The 10,881-nt window shown below is 42.2% G+C and overlaps 1 protein-coding gene across 1 annotated transcript; it reads right to left on the bottom strand.

The window, feature by feature from the left end:
* Window positions 1-201: 201 nt before the first annotated feature.
* On the bottom strand, window positions 202-2,467 carry LOC109986574 (regulator of G-protein signaling 8). Its single transcript, XM_020637282.3, has 5 exons — window positions 2,322-2,467; window positions 2,109-2,198; window positions 1,662-1,723; window positions 1,288-1,454; window positions 202-1,104 (listed from the first exon to the last, which is right to left on the bottom strand). Exons 1-5 carry the CDS (start codon window positions 2,408-2,410, stop codon window positions 901-903), a joined length of 612 nt encoding a protein of 203 aa, XP_020492938.1. The 5' UTR covers window positions 2,411-2,467; the 3' UTR covers window positions 202-900.
* Window positions 2,468-10,881: the final 8,414 nt, after the last annotated feature.

The raw sequence follows: 10,881 nt of genomic DNA, 5'->3' as shown, positions 1-10,881 counted from the left end.
TTGTAAGGGCCATGTGTCAAAGAGCACCCCAGGGGAGATTTCAGAGGATCGCTGTGCTGAACTTTTCCAGACATTTTCAGGGGTGCTTGTGTGAAAACAGCTAAAAATAAATCTATATAGCACTTAGGGCTGAGATTATTTTCTTTAACATCTATGTTTCTAGAAGTCCAAAGTTTGAGACTGAATTAAAAAACAAACCTGTCAGAGACATTTCGGTTTTATTTCACGAGCAGTCCAGCTGCCCCCAAACTTTTAATTTACATTCAACACGTGTAAAATCACAATATTTACAAGACATCACATTCTCACAGTCATCTCGCAGCCACTTACAGTCTTTGGTAGAAAAAAGTGAATATATTTATATAAATAAAAAATTGCACTTCATGTGTAAACATGCAAATCCATCAGATCAACATACCAGGGTAACATAGGAAGTGCATGAGTTATCGGTGTGTATTGGATATCAGCATTTAGATACTTTTAAGTGTGTGTGTCAGCAAAACAAGGATAAGTGGCTTGAATGCAGTGCACTACAACATTTTCTTCAATTGCATCATTGCTCAAAAATACCAAATTCTGATAGTAAAGAAAGTGCAGGTAATGGCCCCCGGTGAAGAAGACGTAACCTTAATCCCTTGAGATGCACACAGTGCCGCATGCAGCAGCATAAAGCATCGGGCCTAATCATCCTGACTCCTTTGTTGAAAGCTCTCAGCAGGACGGAATAAAAAATAAATAAGATACCTTCAGTGTTTTTTTTTTCCCCACGCTCTCCGGTAATGTTTATGCTCATGATTTGCATTTTGGGTCTATTATCCCGCGGCAGTGCCTGGAATGAACATCATCAGTGGTCTATTTTCAGAGTCACAGCGGTAAACAAATGACTTCAGGATCGGCTGTCTAGGTTGACTGGGGCTTAATGACTTTTCCCTCTCTCCTGGCAGCTTCATGTAGTTCTCTGTAGAGGTCGGAGAGGATGAACCTGGGGTAGGAGTTGTTCTCCATCAGACTGTAGACTTTCCTCTGAGCTGCCAGGAAGCTCGTCACAGAGGGCTCGACGAGACTCTGGACGATAGCATTTTTGGTGTGGTAATCCAGGTTTATCTGAAACCAAAACACAAGCTTGTATGAGCTTTTGGCATCCATTTTTAACACGGGATATTTTGAGTGTTAATAAAAGTTGGAGGTCCATTAATTCTGCTTAGAATGAGACCAAGGAAACTATTTAAATAGCCTCCCTTTTCTAGCATTAGCAGCAGATATTTGACAGATTCAGTCGGCTGTTACCTCTTTTGGAGCTTCATTTTTAATGAACTGCTCGTAAATGCTGTTGGCCTTGGACACGAGCTCTTTGTGCGACGTTTGGGTCTTGTAGTCCTCGCATGCCGTCCAGAACTCAATGTTCTCCTCGCAGAACTCCGTCTTCAGGAAGATACAAAAAGCAGCTTTCCCATCTTTTTGGGGGAGGAGAATAAAAGAGGAGAAGATGTTAGGAAGACAAAGCGGCTGACTGTTTTCAAGCTACGTGTGTGCAGAGCCATGACAGCCTTGTGTTTTACTGAGGCTAATAAAAACTGCTATCAAGTCAGCACTCAGTCCCCGTGTGACCTCTGAGGCTCTTTTATGTAATCGTGTTGGACCACATAGTAATTGGAACTTACATTTATGACTGAGTAATGTGTCAAGTGACTGCGCCCATTGGCTGACGTCATCAGCAGTCGGCCTGAAGGAAGAGAAACATCCTGTTAGAGATAAGTACTGTAGAGTGGAGCTAACTACCAGTTTGAAATGCATGTATGAAAACACACAGCAAAGTCCTCACAACAAAGACACACTGGTAATTCTGGACTCTTAGCATGTTTTTCCATTGAATTACTTGCAGTTTTTTAAGTTACAATCACTTCGCTACACAGTGATGGGTTTCACTGAGAGTCATTTAGGCCACACAAATCTTTGTAAATCAGTATTCATCTTGCTGTAATACACCGCAAACATGCAAAAATATCCACAATATATAGAAGACATAGTAAGATGGGTATGAAAGAAACCAAAAATGTGGAGGGAAAAATGCTCAAAATCTTCAAAAATCAATAATCAAAAGGTCTTACCTGTAAGATCTGTTTTTCATCACACTCTGTTTGGACTGGGACGACTTTGCCTTCAGTAGAAATCCTATTCTGTTCCTCCAGTTTCTCCTCCTAAAATTGGGTGGGGGGGGGGAGAAAATCACACATTAGTCTTTATTGCAGCTGTAACTGTATGATCTTTTTAAAGCTCCACCATAATATGAGCCATTCTCACTAAACTGCACAGTCACTCACTTCTTCTCTGCGAACTGGTCGGTCGGTTTCATACAGTCAGTGAACGCCATGTTTTGGGATGTAATCAAAGCGGCAGGACTGTCTCTCATGTTTTCTGTCTCCTCTCTGCCTCCCTCTTGGCCCGTCTGACAACTTTATAGCGTCTCCCCTGCCACAACCTGCGCGCGTAACAGGCTGGGGGGGGGGCGGGGCCAAGGAATGACAGGTCTGTGAGGTGATTGGCTCGTGCTGTGTAAACACCGACTTCTATGACTCTCATGGGCCTGAGGCAACGATAGGCTGTCACTGCATAAACACCCCAACCCCCACCCACCCACCCAGCCTCTCCAGTATCCTGTGGGCTTCCATTGGTAAGGTCAAGATCTGACGTAAAGAGCAGACTCTTATTCCTAAAATTAAGATCGGTCAGGGAGCGATGGAACTTTTCACTTCCTTCTTGTATCTTTCCTCCCTCTCTCTCTCTCTCTCTCGCTCTCTCTCTCGCTCTCTCTCTCTCTCTCTCTCTGTGTGATTGTATCCACACATTCAGAAAGCATCTTAGGCATCAACTCTCCCGCCTCGCACCTTTATCTCCCAGTTTAAAATCAAAGTACATTTTAAACATGATGCACAGTTGGTTTATTGGGACTTGCTCAGCACTTCCTGCAGTGCTCATATTTGTAGAATTACTCATGCAAGGTGTGGATGTGTGAAGCATCGTGTTGTCATCATGGCACATAGATGAATGAGGGGTTGGTACAAAAAAAATGATGATGCAATGTCCTCTTATCTCTGTAGTTCAGTATGTTTAAAAAAGGAAATGTGGGCGCTCCTGAATGCAATGCTTTACATTCCTCTCATATGAGCACAAGTTAATGAAATCTTCAATCCGATCAGCGTGCTTCTCGTTGATAGATCGGAAGAGAGAGAGGTGGACTTGAGGTTAAAAAACGTGTCGAAGCGTTAATGTCGGCTGCATTTGATTGAAAAGCGACTTATTTTCTAGACGTGTGGGTCGACTTGTTCTAACCGCTACTCATGTTTTTCCAACTGGACATGTACAGTCGGTCAGTCGGTGCGCCTCGCTTCAGTCAAGATCTGACCATGTATAGCAAAGACAGTGAGATACAGTTGGATTCGGCAGAAAAAGGCTTTCAGGGAGTTCAAAAAATCCGTTGCTGCCAGGGGAACTGATCCCCCGTCAACAAACACACGCACGGACAGACAATCTTATTAAAGTCAACAAGAGCAGAAGCCTCAGTCTCTACTGGAGGAGGGTTAGAGGGGCCAAGAGGGTCGGCATGAGGGTATCAGTACGGTCAGAGAGAGGTTATCAAGGTTGAACACCTGTTTGCTAACCCTAACCCTAACCCGCAGCTGGTGGCCTTTAGCATGCATTAATACATTCAAATAAGAGCTTGAGCAGAAGTTAGCTGTTCAAGAGCAGAAAGCATAGACAACAAGGACCACAGCGCCTTTTAATAGTTGTTCATGTTTGATTCAGGTGTCTTCTCTCTTTGCCACCTTGATTCATGCCGATCAGGAAATAATCAAGCACAAGCTGTCCCCAGTGCGTGTCCCCTTAAAGGTAGCTGTGTGTGGATCAGGCGCGTCTCACCCGTGGGTGTTGTGGGTGTTGCGACACCCACACTTTCACTGAAACGTAATTTCATCCCCCACACTTTTTACCAGTGGAGTCATTGATGAAAAACTTATTGGTCAAGTAAGATTTATTAAGTGACAATTAAGCCAATCATAGCTGTTTGGTTACAGTTGAAGCACGGTAAAGTTACGTGCATTTAATCCTCCTGTCACTCATCACGGGCTGAGTCAGAGCTCAGAGCTAACAAATGTATTCATCCACAACATGTAGCATCCTTCTGAAAGAGAGTTAATCACCCAAACAGATGTTTTTAAGATAAATCCATCTCACAAAACAACGTAAGTGTAACATTTTCTCCTCTTGGATGTTATTTTAGCTGTATTTATTTACTCCCGTAACTTTACGATGTAGCGGAGGTCCCCTTTGCAGTTTTTCAAAATAAAAGCACATTATATTTGAAGACCGGAAATAAAGAGACTGAGGCCTAAGGCAATAAGAAAAGCAAAATAAAAGCATCACAAAGAGCCGTTTTGAATCTCGTTTTTTGGGCTAACTGGGTTTCTCGCAATGGATGTTCATAAAGTTAGTGTCTAATTATCTTTTGTAACTTTGTCTTGTTGTATGATGTGTCAGCTAAACTTAGTTATTGGACATTAAATGAAACAGAATGTGTTGATTTGCTAGAGGGTGGTGATATACTAGCATCAGAACACCCGCACTTTTAAAATCGCTGCTCCACCCCTGCTGTGGATAGATTCGAGACTCTGCCCCATTTAGTTTTTGCTTAAACTGACTTGTGTATTTTAGGAATGTTCTCTGGGTCAAATTCCCAGAGCGCTGTTGTCAAGCTCCTGTGTTGTTTGTCAAGCCTAAGGGACGCTACTAGCTGCTGGGTTCTACTAGTCAAAGGAAACGAGTGCTTCCTTCAAGAAATGTACCTTGTGATCGATTAGGCCCAATCAGGAGGGGAAGTGGCAAGACTTTCATTTTTGGATCTCCCAAATGCCACAGGATTTTGGACATTATAAATAAACAAACAAGTTTAGATGTTTCCCATGTGCACAGGTACAAATACATGTTAATCCTGTACACAATTAATACCTGCCTCTCATGTCATTGCAGATGTGAAAACTATTTTTAATTTTCTGTGGGGGCGATCAATGAACCCAAATCTAAATGATGATACAGATGAAACAAATAGATTTATTTCGATCTGAAATCTTCTTCTCAGCTTTTTTCAGGGGATCGTGGTGATGTGCTGCGTGTCATTTACAGACCCGCACATCCCCGTCTGCTGCACGATGCACAGTCACTCTTCCTTCTTTCCGTTGTTTACAGATACAGCAGGATGTCGAAAGTGATCAAATGCACAATTGTTGGACGGCCAAACTTGCACGTCTACTTTCTGTGCACAGTCAGATGAGTAACCCTCGCCAGGGTTTCCATTCACTCACTGTTTGCATACAAAGCAGTGCTTGTGAAAATGTTTGTCATGATATTATCCGCACAGTTTGCTCGCTGACACTTTAGTGGAAAAGTACATACGGATCTGAAATCATTTTCGTGTTTCAAAATCGGTGAATACAGTCTTTGTTCGGGTGTTTAAATGCAGCAGCAGTTCCAGTAGGTATATGAAGTCGGGAACAAAAGGTGAAATGAGAGAACTTTGAAGTACATGATGGGTGCATACTCTGTTTGGACACCCCTATGTTCAAACTGTTCTGAAGGTAATTTCCCATCAGCCCCGGTCTGGGTGACATTTAATCACAAGCAGAGGGCCTTATTCCAGTAACAATGTTTGACTCTGACATCACATCCCAGAAAAAAAAGGGCATTTCTGCTGAGGAACACACACAATGTGTATGCACATAATAATCACAAGAATAGTCTGTGCTTTAATGTATCTGCGTCACCTTCTGTGTTGTGATTATGACAGTGTGGAGCAGAGCTGGTGGGGGGGGGCGGGGGGGGGGGGTGGAGGCGGCGCGTCCACCTCATGTGTTTATTATGATGTGCAGACTGTGTGTAAGCAGCCGTCGGTTTAGAAGTGGAAGAAGAGCAGAGCCAAGTTTCCACTGAGGCACGAGGTCTGTGCAGAGAGGGCCTTACGCAGGAGGTGATTCCCAGCACCCCCGCAAGTTCGCAGCGTTTGTCCCTTTTTGTGTTTGGAAGTGAAAACTCGGCAGCACTGTTAACCCGTCTGAAGGCCAGTTTGTTTTGAGCTCAGCACCAAAATCAGCCTCAAGAAGTATGTTTAAAGAAAGATGTGCAGAACATCGAGAACGTCATTGGAGGACCCCTCAGTTTGTGTGTGTGTGTAACAGAGATTTTAGAAAACAGCCATACAGTTATGAACTACTTTGACTGCTGCATGCAACCAACCCCAAAAAATAATAAGGACGTGAAAATACTTAAACCCTGAAGCCCTCAAAATGGACTTTTCAATTCTTTATAAAGTATCGAAACACTTAAATGAAAGCCAACACTGCAAGAAGTCCAAGTAAAAAATACCTCATTACACACCATGATACACCAAGTTCACCTGACAAGTCCAGATAAACACCTTATTGTCCTTATTTTAAAATATAACAAGCAAAGAATCAGGCCTCAATTACTTGTAATATCTCCCAATGCAGCAAGCCAAATTTACTTACAGTAAGTGTCTTGAAATGACATCCATCCATCCATGATCTGTAAAGGTCATCCCGTTTGGGGTCGCAGGAGCCGATTTCAGCTTTCATGGTACACCCTGGACTGATCGCGAGTTGTGCTGCATTCATGTGCTCCTCGTATGTTCCCAGTTTTCGCTGTTGGGAGGTCATTCTTCTGACTTCTTTTCCCGAGTTGTTGCTCCGACTTGAGCAGGTGTTTATGTACATTTTACAGCTTGGAAACTCATTTTTTCCGATTGTGTCCGACACCACATGAATGCACCATGTATTACAGGGCGAGATACAGAGACAAACAGCCAGTCACATTGCTTGGAGTCACCAATTAAACTGACAAGCATGTCTTTGGACTGTTGGAGGAAGCCGGAGTACCCATGCATGCAAACCAGAGACATCAGCGCTAACCACTGCACCGCCCTGCAGCCCTTGAAATGAGACGTTCTAACTAAACCAGTTAGAAGTGAAGTCTGATCTGTCCGTTCATTTGTGAAGCCTTTTTATGTATGAAAGGTCCTAAATAAATAAAGCCGAGTTGAGTTAAAAGAGTACATGGTGACATTAAAACGTTGCATTTCTGCAGGTTACCATCTGGTCTCTACTGTAAATCTAGTAGTCTTTAGAAATACAAGGAAGCTGTGAGATTGTGTTTAGAGATATCCAGACCAACAGGGCATGTTTGGAAAGTGAGGAAGGTAATTGTTCTGCTCAAAATCACAGTATCACCTTTGGTAAACAGCAGCACATGTCAGGCCGCCATGTGCTGGAGTCAGACGGGGATTTTTCATGGGAGTGCAGGAACTTAAAGTTAATACACTGAATGAGTTGTTCCTCCTACAAGCTGCCAAGAAATACTATCTGTTTCAGGTTCTCTTTCATTTCCAACAAAGGGATTTTTTTTTTGCAGCAGGAGCACACAAAATGAAACAATGCAGAAAAACACTGACTGTACAATCATCCCCTGTTAATATCATCTTTCACAATCTGACACAATATGAATGACGACATCAGTGAGACTCAGTCAAATCAAACCTCAGTGTTTGCTGTTTGGGATATTATTTCAGGCACGTTTCTTTCAATTTTGGCTCAAACTATTTATTAAAAGCTCCTACTGCCAAATATTTAGAATCATATTAAAGACAAAGTTCTGTTTTAAAAAATAAGAAAAGGTTTTGATTTCCAGATCCCCTGTGTTTTTTCTGGTAGGGCAACCTTCTACAGCGTTAAGCATAAGCTTTGTCATGTGTTGAGTCGTAAATGATCGAAGACAAAAAGTTCAAACAATACATGTGGGATAAAACCGAAACAGGACAGCTGGTCCTGATCTCTGCATGGACCTTTTGCAACCCTTCCCAGGTTCTCCTCACGTGTCAGAGTGCGTGCGGGGGTGGGTGGTGGGGAGGGATCGCTGTGCAACACCTGCGAAAGCTCACTTATCTATTCTAGAGTGATGCTGCGTTCACATGGATCAGACGCACAGTGAAAGTCACGGCACATGCAAACACTGACCAATACACATGATGATGTATAGCTTCTCTTTTGTCCTGTATGAATACATTCATTTTAACATATTCTAACCATGTATGTAGCTGTTAAACACGCTTTTTAATGTTCTTTTGCAAACTGAGAAGTGCTGTTACATTCTGTTATTCCTTACTTATAGATCTCCAATCTGGATATCTGCCGTACAGATCTCATTTTTCTCTCTTAGTGTGAGCCAGGCAAAATCCAGGGGTCAAAAAAAGTTGTCCAAAAGTAAAAAAATGTAAATGTTAGACTTCAAAATTGTGACTATATTGAAGTCTAAAGTTCGACACAACTGCCTGACAGTACCTGTCACAGAAATTAAATCAATTTTCAGATTCATGCATAAATAGAAACTAGTGATCCCTAACTATACACTGCTTGTTTCAAAATGAGGTTTAAAGGTCCTAAAGGTCCTCGAGAGCGGGCGGGCCAGGTTCGACTCTGACCTGTGGCTCCTTTCCATGTCCTCCCCCCAAACCCACACTCTCTCTCTCTTTGGTTTCTGACTCTATCCATTGTCCTGACTCTTCAATAAAGATGTAAAAAGCCCCAAAATACTTCTAAAAAAGATGGCATATGCAGATTTAATTTGTGTTAAAGCAGAGATCATATTTTCATTCACATTAACTGCACTTGTAGCCTAAATGTTAATAAAAATATATGTGCTTTATGTGTGTGTGTGTGTGTGTGTGTGTGTGTGTGTGTGTGTGTGTGTGTGTGTGTGTGTGTGTGTGTGTGTGTGTGTGTGTGTGTGTGTGTGTGTGTGTGTGTGTGTGTGGGGAGATGGGGGACGGATTCCTGCTTTTTCTGTCCAATGCAAATCACATCTCAGGTTTATCTATGAAATGTAAGTCCTCTTGAGGACATAATTAGAAAAGCTTTTGGTGATCATTGACTTTAAATTCTTTAAAATTAGAAATATATAAATTTCACATTATGTGTTTGTATTGAATGTGTAATGCAGTGATCTTTTCATGCTGACTTTACCATAGGGGAAGTGTTGTAGTCTCGAGACCGGTCTCGAGACCACTTTTTGAAGGTCTCAGTCTCGTCTCGTAATCGAAAGCATCTTTACTCGGTCTTGTCTCGGTCTCACACTGGGCGGATTCTAGATTTTAAATCAAGACCGGTCAAGACCACCACTGATCTGCTATTTTTTTTCACGTCATTACTGTGATTGGAAGGAAATCACTCCTTTCAAAAAGAACAAATAACTTTTATTCATTTGTAGTTTGATTTTTAGCCCCCGGTGTTACGGCCTTAACCTTCCCAGTGTTACCGTCTAAGTGAGTGACATGCCCGCTGTCCACAATATGATGAGGTTTTATTGATATTTATAGTCTCAGTCTTGACTCGGTATTGATCCCTAAATGTCCTGGTCTTGTCTCTGCCTTGGATCAGTCCGGTCTCGGTTAGTCTGGTCTTGACTTCAACACTACCATAGGGGTAAAAATTCCACTGTTTCAACCTCCCTCCCAAATCTTAGTGACCTTTGATTACAAGGCATCAGGTGTGAGAACACGTTTGTCATTGTTTTTTTTCATTAAGCCCATTGTCTCTTATTGCATTACACAGACATTTACACAGACAGTTAATCCAACAGTGTTAATAAACGCTGCAATGAAAGCTCCAGGAAACCACCGAAAACAAAGAAAGGACTGTCTTTGGAGTTGGGTTTCTTAGTCACGTTTCATTCCTCGTGTTGTCCAAAAGGCGGAGCATGATTGATGTTCGTCTTGGCACGTTTCAGGATACTGTATGCAAATTTATGAGTGTTAGGCAGCGCCTAACTTATTTAGCTACAGTAAAAGACGAATAGACCATACTTAAAATACAAAAACACAGAGACCAGCAGCAGTAAAAAGGTTGTGTTGTGACCCCACTGTGTGTCAAACTCTGCACAGTGCATAGCCAGTGTAAAAATCCTTCTTTGTGTATTTGTTTATTCCTTTAGTCTTACAAGTTTTCATGCTTTTAGTCATTGCTATGATGAAAATCATAGTTGGCCACTTAAACCTTGTTCACACGCCCCTGAAAACCTCCAGCATTTTTTAAGGGTGAGCTGTATGTGTGAAGGCAAACAGCTGAATGTTTCACTCAATGCCAATTTTTTCCACATACGCACGCCTGCACACCGATGTCTGTCAGTCTGGCGCACTATGCCGCCGTTTGCTGCGACCTCTAGTCAATGCTCCTGTTCCAGCAACGCCGCTACGCTCTGCTTGGTTTCAAATTTGCTGCGAGTCTATTTTCAACGGAGCTCACTGCAAGCATGTGTCAAGTTGGACGGAAAAAGATTTTCAAGAGCGCTTAATTAAGTGAAAACCGCTTTAGAGTAGTAAAAGCTTAAAATTCATTGATCCACAGGGAGACAATGAGTCAGTCAACAACATAATGGAACAATCATAACCCCAAAAACATATTAGAAGCACACTTTAGTGTTCTTTATTGCTTTGGAAACAGCCAAAGCCAGGAGACATTTGGCTGTGACTGCACACAGCCAGGCCAGAAGTGTCCAAAAACTTTTAGTCTGGAATAAAGAAATATAGGCCTATACTGTCAATAACCAAAAAAGCTGACAGCACAAGGAGTCACTGTCCTGTTTATGAACTATTCAATGAATCTATTTTCATCATTAGTGTCAAACTGTTAAAGAAAAGCTTTACATTTGGGGGACCTTATGGGAAGGTAATCTTTTACTTACACAAACAAGAACATTGCTACCCCTGCCACTTTTGTCTGTTAGGTATGATGCCAGATGTAGGACCAGGACACTCTCATCATA

The sequence above is a fragment of the Labrus bergylta genome, chromosome 6 (assembly GCF_963930695.1).
Source record: "Labrus bergylta chromosome 6, fLabBer1.1, whole genome shotgun sequence".
Classification (NCBI taxonomy): domain Eukaryota; kingdom Metazoa; phylum Chordata; class Actinopteri; order Labriformes; family Labridae; genus Labrus; species Labrus bergylta.
The sequence above is the reverse complement of the archived record's forward strand: the minus strand, read 5'-3'. Positions and strand labels throughout refer to the sequence as shown.

Coding starts and splice junctions, on each gene's coding strand:
- LOC109986574 (XM_020637282.3), bottom strand. CDS start 2,410: ATGAGAGACAGTCCTGCCGCTTTGATTACATCCCAAAACATGGCGTTC. Junction 1,724..2,108: donor ATGAAAAACAGATCTTACAG/GTAAGACCTTTT, acceptor CTCTTCCTTCAG/GCCGACTGCTGATGACGTCA. Junction 1,455..1,661: donor CACATTACTCAGTCATAAAT/GTAAGTTCCAAT, acceptor TCCCCCAAAAAG/ATGGGAAAGCTGCTTTTTGT.